General features: G+C 42.1%; 1 protein-coding gene and 1 pseudogene across 4 annotated transcripts in view; one reads left to right on the plus strand and one right to left on the minus strand.

Annotated features, from left to right (window-relative positions):
- The window catches only part of RSU1 (Ras suppressor protein 1), a 156,775-nt gene that overhangs the window by 120,938 nt on the left and 16,926 nt on the right, over window positions 1-18,911 (minus strand). For 2 of the 4 annotated variants that reach the window (XM_039877476.1, XM_039877475.1), the window contains exons 3-4: window positions 16,567-16,617; window positions 2,024-2,144 (exon numbers count right to left, since the gene is read on the minus strand). In XM_039877476.1, coding sequence (XP_039733410.1) covers window positions 2,024-2,144; window positions 16,567-16,617 — 172 coding nt within the window. The remainder of the gene's footprint in view (window positions 1-2,023; window positions 2,145-16,566; window positions 16,618-18,911) is intronic. The other 2 variants (XM_039877478.1, XM_039877477.1) reach the window with 1 other exon arrangement.
- Window positions 5,868-5,986, plus strand: LOC120614755 (uncharacterized; annotated as a pseudogene).

Consider the following 18,911-nt stretch of genomic DNA (forward strand, 5'->3'; position numbering starts at 1 on the left):
GGTCAGCGGGGTGAATCAGAGCTCCCTTATGTGCACAAGGCGCTTCCTTAGCACAGTTCCTTACCCAACTGTGATGTTTGCTCCATAAAGACTGGATGGCCACCACCTAAAAGACGGCCCGGTACACAGCGGGGGCTCGGAGCAGACAAGCACGCCTCCCTTCTCACCTCTTACCTTGTGGCTCCCTACCTCGCACTCCACACCCAGCGACACCAAACAACTTGCCATTCTTGGAACGTGCGGTGCTAAGCTTCTAAGCACGTCATTCTTGCACCTGACACGTCTTCCCTCCACTCGGAGTCTAACAGGCTCCCTCCTGTGCGCTGCGACTCGGCACAAATACTACCCCTGTGGGAACGCTGCCCCGACACTAACCTGGAGACTAACGTGCCCCTCGCCCTCTCCCCCGCTGCCCTTCGAGAACCTCCCACACGCGTGGCCCGGCTGTACCCTGTCATTGCTCATGACAGCCCGCTCTACCCTCATAAGTAAGGCCAGGGACAGTGATTTTCACCAATGACCCCCAGAAGTGGCAAGGTTCCTGACACAGAACAGGCGCTGACACAGTCACGAAATAAATGAATTAATAAAACAATGATGATGATAGTAATAGCTAACACCTACTGCTTACTACGTGCCAGGGACTGTTTCTAGCACCTTATATGTAAATAACAACTTATTTAATAAGTGAAGAAATTAACACTAAGAATAGATCTGGTTTTACATATCCAGTATCTAGTTTTAGCTTCTTTCTTATTACATGCAAATTAAATATCAGGACTTAATAATTTTCAAAATAAAGATATAAATATCTTTTCCGATTTGCCAGATGTGTATAGTCTCCATATTTGTAGGGGGAAAAAGCCATCTGATCCAAAGTGGTATTTCCCCTCCTTTAAACAATACTTCCCCTCAGACGTTAGGAAAAAGAACGCTTGTGGAGGTTACAAAGGCTGTCTCTGCAGCAGAGTGAGCGTCAAAACAAGAGTGTCTAACCAAACTCCCCGTGGAGAGACTGAACTAAACTAAAACCCATTCCATGAATGAAATTTTTTCCCCATGACTGCTTCATATTAAGTTGATAAATACCTGGCCAGCTTCTATTACCACTCCATGTAAATCACCAACTAGAGCTTTTGATGGCTATAATTTCATGAATATATTACTTTGCATATGGATGAAGCACGAGTGGGCAGTTTCTTCTAACGGCTGCAACGATGAAGCTGGAATTCAGGAGCCCAAGTTCTGGGTGGCATCTATGGTGTCTGGATGGAGAGGGCACGGACTCCAAAAAAAGGGTTTTCTGCTGAGCTTGGCCACTAACCTCAGGGGCAGTCAGGAGCAAGTCACTTAACCTCTATGACACAGTTTGGCTTCCTCTCCAGGAAACAAAAGCAGCGACGCCCGCCCATCCGTTCGCCCTCGTAATGGCTGAGAGGGTCAAGTTCTGGCGTGAGGACTTTGAAAACTATAAAGCAGTACTGGACTATGAGGTATCATTATGATCCACTGCTACCCGCTTCTGCGACCTCAACTGAATCAAAACACCTCTCTTCACCTCTGTATAAAGACAGACCTAAAATAAGAACCTCTCAACTACATAAAAGAATTGTAAGAATCGATAAAGCTGTGTTGAGAAATGTACCCTCCCCTTCACAGAAGGAAAGTGCTTTGTCAACCATCCCTACTTAACACAGAGAGAAAAATCCACCACATTACAAGTGGTCTGAACAGTTGTTGCTATGCACATCAGTCCCTTCTCCGTCAACATAACTGAAATAAAATTTTAGTGGAAACAAAATATAGTAAATAGAATCCGTTATTATACCAACAATTAGCTTCTCAGTTAGCTCTCAAATCGATATGCATTAACGTAGGCCATGGAAAGGATGTATTTAAAAAAGGAAACTAAACCATAAAAGAAGTTAGAAACCAGCCTCTCGTCTGCCAGGGTTATCGGGGGCGCCCCCGCCCTGCCCCCGCTCCCTCCACACTCTTCCCCTCTCCTTTCCCAGATACTCACCCCAAGTTCAGGTGCTTGAGTTTCTGAAGGCTGCTGATCTGTGTGGGCAGCTCCTCAATCTGGTTGTTAAAAAAGTTGAGCACTTCCAGATTCTTCAGTTCCGCTATGTTAGGTGGCACGGCTACGGAAACAGAGACGTGAGTGTGAAAACAGGCCCCTCGCTCCTCACGAGGAATGCCAGCAACAAACACACGGGCTTCTTCTTTCCCATGAAGGAGAGACGCAGCTCCTGCATGGCCACCTAATTCACGTACGCTTGTTTTCTGTAGGTTTTTCTGAAGTCGTCACTCACCACTGAGTAGAAATAGGAAATGTTTCTTCAGAGGGCAAGAGAGAATTTCCGTGCCATTAGCAGCCTATAAGTGAATATTGCAAAACATACATACCTGTATAACTGTCATATCATGCCTAATACAAGCAACTGTCTCCTTCCATTCTGTGTCCTTCCAGGTCCACCAAGAGAAAGAGAGTGAACTGCGGATCCCTTCCTGAGTGATACGTTCATCAAGCTATTTCAATAGTCTGATATCTGAAGAGCTATTCTAAATAACATAGCACTGAACCACAACAATGTCTGTTCAGCCTTAAAGGATGTAATAGTCAACCTACCTGGTTTCTGATTTTGACCTCCAGCCTTTGCACCTTGATCAATACACACACACACACACACACACACGCTATATCAGATTAGCTCACCGCAGTTATGAATCATCATTTTCAGCTTTATAAAATGTCTAAGGTACTGATGACCTGATTTCTTTTAGATGGAAGAAGGCCTGGTAAGAAGGAAAACACTTTCACTGGAGGAAGGGATTGTGAAAAATACCAATCATTCCAAACTCAGGTCCTTGGGACAAAGCAGTAATCCAGATGGAAAATGAGCGAGGCATGGATTCGTTACTGAAGTGCCTGCTGGTGGGGATGGAGACGAAAGGACAGATCTTAATGGGATAATGGAGGCCGCTGGGACTTACTTCCAGAAACCACACTTTTACATATCCATATGAAAGCATGTGAGCCCTACCTGTACAACTCGGCTGAGAAAGCACATTTCGGATGTGTAGTCAATAACACACTCTTATGTAAATGAATGGTATTCACTTTGGGTAAATGATCATAACGATCATAAAGAAAATCAGGCTGTGCCTGCTGCGTCACCAGGTGTTGACTTACCTGTTGTCAACAGGGACCACGGAGTGTGTGAGTGCCACAGACGACAACAGCACTGCTCAGAGACCCACCTTCTCTCCCTGCTCACCCTCCAGCTACCAGAAAGTTTCTCTCCCTACAGTCATCTGATTAGTTTGAAGAGCAATAAAGAAAGTTACTGCAACCAGGAGAAAATGATGATCTCAATTTAACCACAAACCAAGAATAATGCAGCCAGAATTACTGCTGCCTTCCCAAACTCACTCTGCCAATGCAATTAAATGCTGGTCTGAAGGTATCGCCTTTTTGACAGGATGAGAGATTATTTCACTCTCCCTGCTAAATCAGTCCAATTTAAAACCACAAATTATGCGTAATGTGATTTAGGGCTTTGTTTTGTGGACACAAACAATAACCCCACATTCAATTTACTGAACCTCTCCCAGCCTTTTGGTGCACATGTGAATTTTGTGTTTAAGACTGCATTCGAGCTAGAGGGGAAAAAATTACACAGCTAATATTCTTCCTAAACTGTGGAATTTCCCCCCTAGCTATAGTAAAAAGCAAAAGAAACTAACATTCAGACCTGTCTGGATGGGGTAGCATTCGCTCTTTCAACCGATATCTAGCGAGTGCTTATTACGTACACAGCACCACACTTCTGGCACCTAGCATTCTCACTGCTTTGGGGATAAAGAGAGGCAAACTTTTTAATGAAAGTAAGTTACAAAAGAAGGGGCAGCAGAATCGATAAATGGAAACAGGTTTAGTGCTTGGAAAGCAAACTAATCCCAACATAATAGTCCATAAACAATAACCAGCTAACAATATGAGATGTGTGATAACTATACCATATACATACATGGCAGGGATAATATATGAAAAGCTATCATGAAAAGGTGGCAGCAGTATGTCAGAATATTCTGGTAGAATTTTTCAAGGCATCTATGTGACACGTTAGCAAGAAGAAATACTTTAAAATATAACAGGGGGCATCAAGATAGTTCTTATGATGTATCTGAAATGTTCTTTTTTCATCCGTCTGTCCAGATTCTGACCATGACCCTAGTAGTAACATACACAACCTACAGACAACGAGGAGCTAAGCACAAAAAGAAACGGAGGACAGTGTGATATAGGGACAAAGGAGTCCTGGCCTGGTCATCTTGAGCTGGCTTTGGCCTCCCCTGACCAGCCCTTAAGCCCTGTGTGTCCTTACTCAACTCTCAACCTCTCTGGGTCTCTGCTTCCCCAGGCCCAAAATGAGAAGGCTGAATTATGACCACTTCTAAATTCTCTTCTGCCCGGCTTTGACATTCTGAGATTCTAAGAGCTGGATTATGAAAATCAATGATATGGATTTAAATAATGCAACAAACGGGGCCCTCATTAGAAAGCTCAGTCATGTAGAACTTTGCTCATGACAGAGAATTTAGTATCATTTTCTATCTAGCAACGACGGCTGCTTTAATTTTGAGACTTCAGCTGCTAGATTTGGGAGCAAGGTCTCTAACTACCTACTCTCAGGTGTTCCTGGCTCCTAAATGCCACATTCTGCACTGGTCACAGGATCGGGTGACTGCTGGGGATATTCTCAGGCCAGAGCTTCCACTATGTTTTGAAAAAGGCGACAAAGATCATATTACCCCAGAAACTATGCCCAGAGACTGGTCTCAGAGCATCTTCTGGCAATCTAAAAACTTGAATGCTATTTTAGAGTTTCATATTTCTGAGAGCCGTTTGCAGATCAAGACTCAGCGATCAGCCCCTGTTTTCTGATGGTTCCACAACAAGAAGCCCAAAATTCTTAGGGAGCTCAGAAGTGGGGGGCCCCCAAGGGGAACCACCTAATCTGCTGCAGTAAGGTCTCTTTAAAAAGCTCCAGTGGGCAGGAAGCCTCAGAAAGCCCTGACTGGACACCTTGGATAGGACCAGACCTTCAACTCTAAGAAATCGCTGACCCAGCTCCACTCCTAACAGACCGACTTCTTCCAGAAGGACAGGTCTCTGTCCCATCGGTTAGTTACAAAAGGCATGGCTACCAGCAGGTGCGGCACAGTTGAAGTGTATTTACAAGATCGATGTCACGCTCAAGCACATACTCCCCCACTAACTGGCAACAGCTAGTTGCCTCCCCCAACAGAAGAACCTCAATAAACTATTGTTGTAGCACTTTGTTCTGGGATGTAAAATTAATTCCATAACGAACAGCTTCTTTTTAAAAGCCTTTTAGGAGTTTATCTACACAGTAATACAGAGCAGGGTCCGCTCTGGGGCTGCGCTGTCCAACACGCAGCCACTGGTTACATGTGGCGATTTAAGTTTAAATCTAGACTGGGAATGTAAACTGGTGCAGCCACTACGAAAAACAGTATGGCAGGTCCTCAAAGTATTAAAAAGAGAACTACCATACAATCCAGAAAATCCACGTCTGGGTATTTATCCAAACAGCCTAAGTGTTCATTGACAGATGGATTTTTTTAAAAAAATGTGATATGTATGACAAAAAAGGAAAAAGAATAAGTAAATTTAGATTAGTTTAAATTAAATAATATTAATAATTCAGTTGCCACATTTCAAGAGCTTGATAGCTACATGTGACTAGTGGCTACTGTACTGAGCAGCATAGATATGAAACATTGTCATCATGCAGAAAGTTCCACCAGATAGTGCTGCTCTAAGGCAGTGTACATCAGTCTACGGCCATGCCGCCCTGAACACGCCCGATCCTGTCTGATCTTGGAAGCTAAGCAGGGTCAGGCCTGGTTAGTACTTGGATGGGAGACCACCTAGGAAGACCAGGTGCTGTAGGTGAAAAAAAAAATAATAATTTAATTAATTAATTAATTAAAGAGGTGTAACCATCAGAGGGCTTGTTAAACCACTGAACCATCAGAACCATCAGAGGGCTTGTTAAACCACTGACTAGGTACGGGGTTTGCGGTGAACTACGGAGTTTCTGATTCGGCAGGTTTGAGATGAGGCCTGAGAATCTGCATTTCCAACAAGTCCCCAGGGGACAATGAGGTTGTTGGTCTGGGGACCATGTTTTGGTTCAGAAAACTTTTAACTCATTGGTGACATCAAAACCATTAATTCAATACACATATCTTTTACTGCATACAATAAGGATGAATAGGATTATAATAATCAATCTTATCCAAACTAAGACTCCTCCGTCACTCTGATGTGCTACTACTGAACCTAGAGGTGGATGAAAAGCGAAACAAACAAATGAACAAAAGCACACCCTAGGTGGCCCATGTGCCCAACCCAGGGGCCAGACTTAAACCACTTCCAGAGGACTTCCGCTTCCCCACACAGACCTTTATGGTGAATCCGTATGGACAACATTCAAGGTGAAAGAAAAAAAACACTGACTCCCCTAGACCATCGAATTAAGGCACTCAGCAGCAACTTCAACATGCCCCACCGTGGTCACATGGAGAGATGCCACTTGCTGTACTACTGGCCTTCGAAACACAGAGGCCTAAATGGAGAACACTGGGTGGCAGCGACAGCAGACAGCTCAGCTGGGTGCAGTGGATCCGGGGGCTTTTGGAGCAAAAGCATCTTGTGGCCCCTGAGGCAAAGAAACAAAACTGTGAAGAGTGACAGGCTCGGGAAGCAGCAGGCACCACGCAAAACATAAGGACGGGAGCGCGCCGGCATGCAGCCCACGGGAGGGCCAGTGGGGCAGGCATGGTCTCCAGAGCCATATGGTCAGCACCGGCAGCCGGGGCCTCCTCAGCTACAGAAGGGTGGTAACAGACCAGGCACCAGGTCACCACCCACGGCCGCCAAAAAGCCAGAAGCTGCTCAGAACACATGTAGGCTTCCGTCATAAGCACGGGCATGAAATCCGGAGGTGAACTCCATCCACCACCTCCAGCAAACTTCTGAGTAGTTAGAAGTACGCTATGCTCAACTGTTTCTGCAGAAGCACCCAGACTGTTTTTAGCTCTGCTGATTCCTGCAAAGGAGAGGTGCTGGGCTGGAGCATGAAAACGAGGGCACCCTGCCCACACGCCTCTTTGAAAACCCAAATTCATGGTTCAGCCATTGCCTCCTGTACAGGAAACCAAGGATGGACTTCGAACCACCCAAAGTGCAGGAAGGGGGAACATTATGGGAACTAAGCACTGAGGAGTACACGACCCAGTGGTGGGCTTGCTCCCTACACGGCAGTGGGTAAAACACTGCCATCTTGTGTCCATTTCCAGTGACACTGAAGCACCACAGACCCATGGACCGAACAAGGCCCAAGATACCAAGAGATAAGGCAAAGCAAAATACAGCGGACAGCACTGTTGCCCCAAATCTGACATATTTATTAAAAACAGGAGATTTTTTCTGTTGCCACATAACAAAAAAAAAATGTCATCAGATTTTTTACATGCTTCCGCTGCTTTAAAAAAAATTATTTAAAATGCTTTAAAATTTTTCTTTAACTCCACCTCCAGGTTCCTCCCCAAACTGTAGAATATACTTCTCTTTAACAGAGAAGGTTAAAGTAAGAGAGAGATGGTAGAGGAAATCAAAATGAGGCCAGTTATTTAGACTCCTAAGTTATACCGCTACAACAAAACTACTGGAAAAATTACAAAAAAAAACCCATGAGAATACATGAAAATGAGTTGGATTATTAATTATACATATTATACATAAACTGGGGGGAGAAAGGCCATTTAAGAGGAAATGATGAACGCAAACACTGCTTTGCCCCAGTATTTGATGAATACGATACTGGCTAACAACCATCCGCCTTTGTCCCGAATGAGGCAAGGTGAAAAGAAGCCAAATTAATAGAAGCCATATGAAATGTGGCTTGGGACATTGTTGGCCAGAGTGAAAGGACAGTCCCTTTAATCCTTTGATATAATAGCTGGAAGACACCACACCACGGAGATGTCTAGACTAATTATATGGATGCCAATTCTTTCAGCCAATTAGGAATCATGGTTGTGAAAGTCATTTTAATAATTACATGTAAAGATGACTCTCTTCACTCTCACATACAAATGATTATGCCCTTCAAAATTTTCTATGCAAAAAGAAGTTCAATTGTACTTACAGTGATTAATGACTTCTGTTTTCTGACCAAAAAAAACACACGGTAAATAATAAACTAATTATATCTTCGCATAAGAATTTGAAGTTCAAAAGTATATCAATGATAACTAACTGCAGATTTTTATGGGATTTCCTCTAAAGCAGCTCTTAAAACAATGAATTACAGTAGTTATGGGTTATTTAAAAACATAAAGTTTATGAAACAGTAAAGAAAATTCTCATTTCAAAAGATCTGCATGGTCCTCAAGGTAAAAATAAGACAGTAAAATATCTCATTTATCCATCCAATAAGGGTCAGCACCCTCCAAATAGTATTAGCTTTGTTAATAACAATAATCATGCTTTCAGTTAATCAACAGTATGTACTAAGCATCCACACCTACAAGTACATACTTATTATATCCCACTATGCGACTTCCTAAGATTCTGCAGCTTAAGTAATTTTAACCAAAAATATCCCTGACTTAATTTACTGGGGCGAGGCAGAGGGGGTGGGGAGTCCTACTCTTTTGGCAACAATGAGAATAATCAATTATACAAAAATTAGGGGGAAAAGTTACAAGCAAGCAATAGGCAGATTTTATAGCATAAAGAAACATGCAAAAATATATGTCCCTGAACTATAAAAAGTGTGCACATGGAGCCAAACAAATCTCCTGAAAAGCTAGATTTCTGCTCTTCTGAGGATGCAAAACTTAGTTAATGTCTGACTCCTGTATGAACTTCCCAGAGAGAACTAGGGAATGGTCCACGCAAATCCCAGGAACACTCCCAAACCCCGACTTCGTTTAGGAACACGCCTTCAAAATTCCACCCCAGGGCTGAGGAGCTGGACTGCCAGCAAGGCGAAACGTCAATAAACTGCTCTACTTCAGGAGCTGGGTCGGAAAAGCAGCACTAAGAGGAAAAGCAAGGGCATTCGATGGCCTGGGAGGAAGTGACATCTAGTGAAGGGGAAGAAATGGCCAGAGGCTCCCTTAGAAAAAACACTTCAGAAATTCTGAAACATGGAAACATAGAGAAGGAAAAGGACAATGTGGAAAACTCTAATCAACCAAAGGGAAATGCAAGTTCAGGGTCATAAAAAGAGTTGTCTAGGCTCTTAAATAAATATCATACTACAGTATTTTACACACAACTCGATTCTCAATTATTAACATTGAGAGACACCTGACATCTCTCCCTCCCTCCCTCCCTCCCTCCCTCCTCTCTCTCTGCCAATAGTTCACATCGTTTACAGTTAAGAACGATTTCAGCAAGAGGCCACGCTGGGTTGCTTCGCTTCCTTCCTCGCCTTATGTTTCTATGCTGAGGAGGGGGGTAATTACAAGAGCTCGGAGAGATTGCGGGGGCGGGGGTGCCTAGTGCTAGAAAAATCCACACAGTAGCTTTGTTCACCGCCCTCTACCGAGGACTACTCCTTTGAGCTATAGGAATTCTCCCGGCTCTCCTACTCTAACAAGGAAAGATCTGGGGCCACTGCTTCCTTCGCGAGCTCCTAGACGTGCCTCGTGGGCCGTCTGAACCGCACGCATGCGTCACTGGCACAGGTGGCAGGGGAGTGGCCACAGAGGCTCCCCCACCAGCCAGTCTCCTTGTTTAACCACTTTAAGCACTTTGCTTCCATCAGATACGGAGTGGGGTGTATCACTAGTTCTTCTCGCCCCTTCCTTTCACCCCGAAGTCATGGTCTATGTGGAGTGTGGTCCTTCTGGCTCTATAAGCTGGGGGGACGGGGGGCGGGGGGGTTGGACTTCCGATCAGAGGAGAATCCGGTGATGAGAACAGAGAATATACAGGCAGGAAAAAAGGCTAAAGGAACAGCAAAAAACTAAAAGGGGTTCATTGAAAACAGCTGACAAAGAGCTCCATGAGAGTTAACTAGCATTCAGTCATATCAGAGTGGTGATTTGTCCTACTAAGCTGATCAACAAAGAGGAAGAAAAATTGAAATGGGAAAGGCACTCTCAAGGTTTCACTGGAGTTAAAAAAAAAAAAAAATTACATATACATATGCATTCCACCCAAGGTTGCAAATTCTTAAACTCTTATTTAAATTAAAATTTTTCATTTAAGCAGATAAATTAAGTGGAGCTTATGAACATTTAAAAAAAAATAACAAGGACGAGTTTCACACTGCATTAAATATCATTTTTTTAAAGTTTTGTACCAATTTCCAGGAACTATCTCCTTTAAGAAATAGCACTGGTGTATCCACATGGCCAATATGCTCATGTTATCACCCCCTATTCTAGGGTTTCTAAATCTGGGCTACATGCAACCCTGAACAATTCATGGATACTTTTAACAGGACCCGCGAACTTGTTGAAATTATAACTGTTATGTACACGTTCACAGAGATCGTGGACACAGCTTTCACCCTATTTTTTAAAAAGGTCAGTGAGTTATAAAAGGCAAAACAAACAAACACACAAGAACATGCTCTAAAAGGATGTACATACTCAGGTATTGCACCTCTTAGCATATCCTCTCCCGTCCTCCTCTGCACTCCACACTTGTCCACACACACATTATCAAGGAGAGATAGTCAACGGATGATTGAGATATAAATTTTTGCTATGAAGTCAGCTCTGTTTGAGAGTTCTATTATATATAGTAATAAAACGTAAAAGAAATCCTTTCCAAGATCAGCTCCCCCAAATGAGCCTGTTATGCTTTGGAAAGAAAGGGGTTCGACCTGCCTCCACATCTTCTCCACAGCCCGCCACCATTCTGAGATTCTCATCACTGAAGTCTCCCATTTACAAATACACTGTGGAGGAATTAATATGCCACACTTAGCTGGCTTCCTCTTAGCACAGAGCAGGACTCCGAGGAAAGGGACTCTACGAAAGGTCCACTGTGGTTGGGGAGGCTGGCAAGAAAGCGATCAGGGGACCACAGTCTCCAAACTGAGGACACAATGCCATCAGGAACCAGTTTCTCCAACTTCACCCGCTGACCTTGGATCGTGGTGGTTCCAGACTAAGGGCCAAAGGACTTCTTTATTTCGCATGCTTGCTTACTAAAACCAAAAATAACGGCAAACTCCCAACTGCAGGCAATTTTTTTATGGTAGCCTAACAACCGGTACTACTCGATAGATATCATTTAATTCATAGCTATGAGACTCAAAAATGCTAGGTATATATTTTTTTCAAATCCAATCTTTCAAATGATGGCATGGCAGCAAACTGATAAATGTGCACTAATTAAAAAAAATAAGCTATTGATCAAAGCCTCTGTATTATAAATACATTTACACTTTGTTAAAATGCAAACAGCAAGTTGTTTTGACATTGTCACAAGATAAATTCATGACACAGAGACAATTTATTTTGCATATTCCCCCTCACAGTTTAATTTCATACAAGCCATCTACAAGAACTTTTGCATAAGGCATGACAAATAATCTAGGGAAAAGGAAATAACTAGATACTTCAGAACAGGAAGGAGCTGGAAGACTAGTGAAGGTCATTCTTAAGAGTTGGGATAGTTAAGTTTTCTCATTCATCTCAACAATCTATTATGTCTGTAGGAAAGCATTTCAATTTATTACACTTTTTAAAAACTGCTTAATTTTCCTCATTATAATGGGATCTACATATTTGGAGAATGCATTATTTTTCTGTGGAACATGGTGCTAAATTCATTTATAATAACACTTTTAGCAGATATCCTATCAATAGATACATCTGAATAAAATTTTAAAAGATCATGTTAACGCCTACGTATTTAGAAAATTACCTTTGATAAAGCGATTACCGATCTAAAAAAAACCCCTAACATTTCTTGTTCACTATGATTTGAAATTCACACATAAGCTATAAGTAATAGGAAATAGTCTGTTTAAAAACACACACACACACATTTTGCCATAAAACTAAGGTTTACTGCGTGCCTAGCCATTTCTGATACATTAAATGACAAGATATGGTCACATTAAGGCCTGAAACTGCAGGCAAAACTGCTAATACCTCAAGAAAAGGTTTTACATGGCAGCTAAAAGTTTAAAGTATAAAAACTAAACAATTACAATCTGAGATCACTTAAAAAGGTTTACATAGTTGGCTGCTCAGTGTTTGCACAAAACAAAAAGATACTCTTTGTATTTCTTGACAAAATGATGAGTACTTAATCTTAAATATGCGTGGGTCACAAAATGAAAAATACTGTCATATTCAAGGTGCTAGCATAAAACTTGTGGATGGGTTTTGCTGTAAGAATAAAATTATTTTTTAAACTTAAGAAAAGCTTCACATTTAAAATGCCCAGAGACCGTTTTATCATCGATGCATAATGCAATTCATTTCACAATGCACAGTATTCTTCCCTATACAATGACATTTGGTAAAAGAATCAGTACGAATATGCACAAAATGCACACTTTCCTGAGTTTTACAGTTATTTCTGAATTAGAATCTGATTATATACATACATACATACATTAAAATTTCTCCCAATGTGAAAAAAAATCTTATATTTACTTAATACAAAATACTACAGAAGTCAATACAATTCTTCCAGTTTAACGATACTGGAAGAAAAGTTTCTAACTTGAGAAAGTAGCCATAATAAACACGAAAAAATGATGTGTGAAAGTGAATGCATAATTTTAGGAGCAAAACAAAACAATAACATATCTCCTTATAGAAGAATCTACCTTAATTATGGTAAAAGTAAACTATGTAAATGGCAAGAGCAACATGCCCTGCTGGACAGAGCCAAACAGCTTGCAAAAAATTTCATCTGATAACAGAAATTTGGTTTCTAATCTTTTGGCACAAGATCCAGGGAAACAAATATCTATCTCAACAGTGACCTCTAGTGGACAAGTCTTAAAATGACTGTCTCAAAAAGCAATTCCGCTTTTAAAACAAAAGTAGAAAAACCTTTACAAAACGAACACTTGCCAACAGCACAAGAAGCAAGGATTAAATCAAAGAGCAGACTGAAAAGGACTCAGTTAGCAGTGGTGCACGAGAGGAGGCAATCACAATAGTGGGCATAGCAGGGGGCAGAGACAGGAAGCCAGCCCTTGGGATCACTACTAAGTCTCCTTTCTCATAAACACAGAGCAAGCATCTCAGCCTGCCGGGGGACGGGGGAGGCCCTTGGCACAACTTGTCACCTACAAACCCATTAATCCACCGATATTAACTGAGTGTCTATTTCATGTTCACCGCGCTTTGAGCATTTCTGCAGGGGTAAGATACAAAATAGCATTAGGGCTCCATGCCTCAAGAAACATAAAATACAGTTAATTGTATGAAGAAATTAGTAAATAATTTAAGATCTTAAATATATGAAACTAATTTTAAGTGAATGAGTAACAGGCCCAGAAGCCATAAGACTCAGAGTGGTAAAAAGAGGCTTAACGGGGAAGTGACACAGCTGAGCCCAGGAGGTCGCTGGGTGGAAACACCTGTAACTGGTCATGGCACCAGCCTCCCCTACCTGCAATTCTTAGGGGCACCTGGGAGTGCCATCCACACATCACTGAGCTCTGAAAGGGCCCCATGAATACAAAGATGATAAGACACCAACTCCCAGGGCATTAGGTACTGTTTCCTTAGCGCTCCCACAGTCCAGCACGGTGCTAATGAACTCATGAGACAGGAGTCTGTGGTGGCCACATCTCCTCAAGTCCCTAGGCTGGCGTAGGAGGTGGGGCCGGAGCAGGGCGGGTTCAGAGGAGCACACGCACAGGACGCCCCTCCTTCAGATGTGCGCGGTATCGTGGGGCAAGCGCTGTTTCCGACGGGCTGGCCTGGTGGCAGAACCTCCGCGTCACCCACTGGGCCAGAAAGAACCTCGGCTGGGTTCCCAGATCGAACCTGCCCAGTTGCAGTAAAAGGCAGAAGGGGAAGCTTTACCTGCTCCTGGGCCTCCTGCCTCCTTACATGCGTCCTGGAAATGTGCAGGTCTAGGGAAGTGGCTGCGGGCAGAACGGTTTTCCACTGACTTTTCAATTTCCTAAACTCATCCTCACGGCCGACCCACAGGTTTGAATTTCAACAGTGTCTCTGTAACGGTGATGAACCGCTAACCGCGAGCGGCTTGACAGTGCTGAAATATTTTTTTATGAACTGTAACCTAGATAACTTCGTTTCTGCTCACAAATTTTTTTAGAATTTATGGATCATCAGCCCACTTTCAGCTTCCCCGTGGCCACTTTCATACTGCGTTGAGAGGACCTGTCAATGTCGAAACTACCAACAGGGAAAGAAAGTCACCTCAGTGCCACACTGCTCCAGTGGCCCTGTGTGTGGAGTCAGATGGTGTCCCCAGATCGAGGTCCCAGTTTGAGTAAAGCCAGTCATTCATTCCGTAAGTCCACAAGCGGAAATGTCAGAGAATAGTGTGACTGGCAAGCTGAGAGAAAAACACAAATATTTTGCAAGATAAAAGCAATGCTGAGGCGTTTATTTTTTTGAGTCCCTGTGGTTTTAATGCAGCTCTGGCAGCCAGTCCCTATTAAAAACCACAGAAAGTGAAAGACACTGATTACAATAAAAAGTGACAGCAGGGTGTTCTTAGCCACTTACATGTAATGCATATTTATATCGCCATCAAATGGACATATTTACTATAAACACTTGAAAAACCATAGCAAAGTCATTCATTTAAATGCCAGAAAAATAGTAAAAGATGCTAATTTGACCTTAGCGAAACAGCTTGGGTGTCACTGACAATACCCACAATGGCTTGAAACAGAATTTACCAAGACGTTTAATTAGTTTACCAGATTAGGTCAACGGTATCTCAGATGAGGGAAAAAGAAAAAAAATAAGGGAAAGAAGAAATACGAAGTTTGGATTAATTCCGTCAACCTCTTTAACAGCAGACACACTTTAACTCCAAATTATACCTAAATTAATCTCACATTATATGCCTGGAGAAAGAAACTGATCCATCAATCCCTGAGATTTCTCTTTGTGGATGTGTAAGAAGAAAAAAATTACAGCTATCTGAAAGATTTTTTTAAAAACATCGATTAATGATATAATAGAAATAAAACATATTTTGTCTTCTTGTTTAAATGTAAACCGTTTCGCTCTAATGGTGATGCAGATCTAACAACAGTAAGCTTGGCAATTAAACATGTTTATGAACTGCGCGATGGAGAGCTTCAGGAGTTTCTGCTCGCAACATTTCGGGGAATTTAGCGGTCATGCCATCCACCCTTCAAAACGAACAGCAAATCCCCTGTGACTGGGGTTAGGGTCTCAGTGGACAGCAGGACCATTTGCTACAAAAACAATTCTAGTGGCAGCATATCGCCTATTAGAAAAATGATCACATGTAACCCTCATTTTCAGCTTCTCTGGCCCCCACCACTGAAACATGACAAATGTGCCACTCTGCCTTTGCCTTACAAATATGCACTTTTTGCTAAAAATGAACTAATCTGCCTGTCTCCACCACACGAGGGGCCCTGCCATTCTAAATTCTAGATTATCAACAGCTCTGTGACACTGCTTCGAGCTGTATATAATGTACATACACACATAAATTCATGACACAAATCCCTCAAGATGACATTCTGCTCAATTTCATTGAATTCGGAAAGCTCCCGAACAAATTCTTGCCACATGATTAGAAAATCATTCAAGTCTGCAGGAAATATGGCAAGCGCAAAGAAGTGACAGTCAATTAGGAATGAGAAAGGAGAGCAGGACCCTGTCATTAAAATCTTTAAAGCCACAGCTCTAACAATAAAACGGTCCATATCATTCACACGAAAAATTCTTATAAAAGCAGGTATTAAATTTACTACATGTACACCACACAGTCATACTATCAATGCCCAAGAAAATTCTTCTTAGAAATCTGACTCAAGAATTGGAAAAATACCGATGTAAATGTATATAATTTTACAACTTTGTGGTTTTTTCTTCCCTATTGAGCAGGGAAAGAAAATATATCAACAGTTAAATTTTCTCCTTTGAGATGAAAGCAAAAACTCTTACTCTAATATTTTTTGATAATTTTTTTTTCAGGAAATACTAATGAATGGCCCAGCAGCAGCTCAGGTCTCTGCAGCATTTACCAGCCCTGAAAAGAACCCTCTCCAGAGAAGCAATGTCATTTTTTTTTCCTTCAGTTTAATCACACAATAGGAAAGAGTCCTCAGAATAAAGCAAAGTCCAAAATATGGGAAGACAATATGTTCATGTATCTTAATGTCACCAAAATAAATTCATGTTTCCCCAAATAAACAGTTGTCATTAGTGTCTTCACAGGAATCAAAAAATCAGCAGTATCATCACAGTACCTAAAAGTCAGAAACTGTGAAATAAATGATAACGTCAACTCACTTGTTAGCTTGTTGTGGCTGAGGACCAGCTGCGTGATGTGGGATAAGGAGACTGTAAAGGAATAAAAAAAAAAAGTCACAGTCAGTTAATGTACCCAAATTACAGCAACACTCCTACAAGGTAAAGTGCTAAATTATTTTTACAGGTTGAAGTGTTACTGCCCACAGAAATAGAAGCAAGGATTCATTTAACACTCTCCATTAAATGTTAACCCAAATTAAGAGAAGTCATATAATGAGTGGTACAATTAGCATAGCAAGTTAGAGCTAATGAGATTAATGTCACTGGATCGGACATGAAAAGGGTCAGTTAGCTTTGCTTGGAGACCTGGTTTCTGCTGGCCCAGCCTTAGTGACCCATCTCAACAAACTGTGCCAGTCTGAGAACTGGCTGACTGTATAGACAGGCACAGAGCCCTCACCTGCGTGGAAAAGCCATGACATCAACAGAAAGATCATGTGGCAGAAGGCCGACCAGTACATTACTTCATCTATACCCACCGTATACCCAGAAATTCTTCTACACACTTTAATGATCAAAAAAAGAAACAAACAAACAAAATTCTCCTTTAAAAAAAAATTTGGTTGATGTTTTAATGTACCTACAGATTGCACATCAGTTTTCAAACTTCTTCATGGAGGTTTAATTTGCTGAACAGATTTACTTAAAAGATAGTTTTTCCAACTATAAACAAAAACATATACACATGGATCCACCAAAAAGAAAAAAGGCCCAACAAAAAAGGGATCTGCCTTCCATTTTATTTTTGGTTCTAAAACTTCACTGGATGATCAGCATCACACACACACTGACACACACACACACTCTCTCTCTCTCTCTCTCTCTCCTTCTCCTTCTCTCTCTCTCTCTCTCCACTGATGCAGTTAAAAAAAAATGCAGTAGAGTTTTTTTCTTTAAGGGAATAAAGCAAAAATTCTTCTCAGGAGGAGTCTCAGTGTTGGACCCCAGCAGGCTTATAAGAAAATGAGTTATCACTCCTGACCACTACTACTGAGTGTTTTTCTTTTTTCAACCATCACAAAGCCATAGAAAAGTTCAAAATACAGTACATAGACCTGGTTTCCTGCCCTGAACCATTTGAGATTAAGATATTGGCCTGATACTCGCAAACTTTAGGGCGGCAGTTCCCAGTCTTTTTGGCACCAGGGACCAGTGCTCCTATGAGAACCTAATGCCTGATGATCTGAAATGGAGCTGAGGTGGTGATGCTAGCGCTGGGGAGCGGCTGCACATACAGATGAAGTTTTGCTCGCTCGCTTGCCCAACACTAACCTCCTGCTGTGTGGTCCGGTTCCTAATGGGCCACAAACCGGTACTACTCTGCGACTCAGGGGTGGGGACCCCTGCTTTAGGACATTCCCACAAAGACATCTGCTACATGACCACAAAACAGCCATCCAGTCAAAACCTAACATGTTATATAATCACGATCTAAGCCTCAGCCCTCATCCAAGTTTCTCCAAAGGTGGAAATCTTTTAAGGAAAAAAGGATCCATTTAGAACCCACATTGTCTGTAGCTGCCAAGTCTCTTTAAGGCACCTTTAGTCTGAATTTCTCTTTCAACTTTCATGACCTTGGCAATTGTGAAGCTCACAGGCCATATTATTTTGCATTCTGTCCTCCATGTGGGTTTGTCATTTGTTTATTCTTGTTTAGATTTAGGTTATGCATTTTTGACAGGAATGTGGAAGAAATGCTGTATTCTTCTCAAAGCATCCTGTCAGGTGGCACAAGATTTCCATTTGTCCTATCATTGATGACCTTCCCTTGATCATTTATGTCTGTCAGGCTTCTCCACAATTTATTCTGTTCCTCTTTGGAATTAGTGCTTTTTAGGGGAAGGGAGGACTTTGAGGCTATATAAATATCCTGTTCCACGTGTAGTTCGTGGTCCCCAACTAGGGCAACTTTGACTCTCATGGGACATTGGGAAAGTGCCTGGAGACATTTTTGATTCTTACAACTACGGCCACTAGAAAATCTAAACTTTCATATGTGGCTTGCATTCCATTTTAATTGGGTAGGACTGGCCTAAAGCAGCGGCATCTAGCAGGTAGGGGCCAGGGATGGTGCGAAACATCCTGCAATAAACAAAGCAGCCCCACAGCAGACCCATCGGTCCAAATGTCAGTAGTGTTGCTCCCGAGAAATCATGACTTATTTGTCTTGGTGTGGCTTTGTGGTTTCCTACCTTAGTCAATGGGTTATAACCTATCACTATGTTTTATGCTGATGTGCAAACTGTCCCATTAGGCCAGTGGGAGCTCATCCGTGACGGCTGCTAAGTCCCTTAGGCACGTCCTCTGGCTCTTTGAGCACTTTC

Source organism: Pteropus medius, unplaced genomic scaffold (assembly GCF_902729225.1).
Source record: "Pteropus medius unplaced genomic scaffold, Ma_sr-lr_union100, whole genome shotgun sequence".
NCBI classification, from domain to species: domain Eukaryota; kingdom Metazoa; phylum Chordata; class Mammalia; order Chiroptera; family Pteropodidae; genus Pteropus; species Pteropus medius.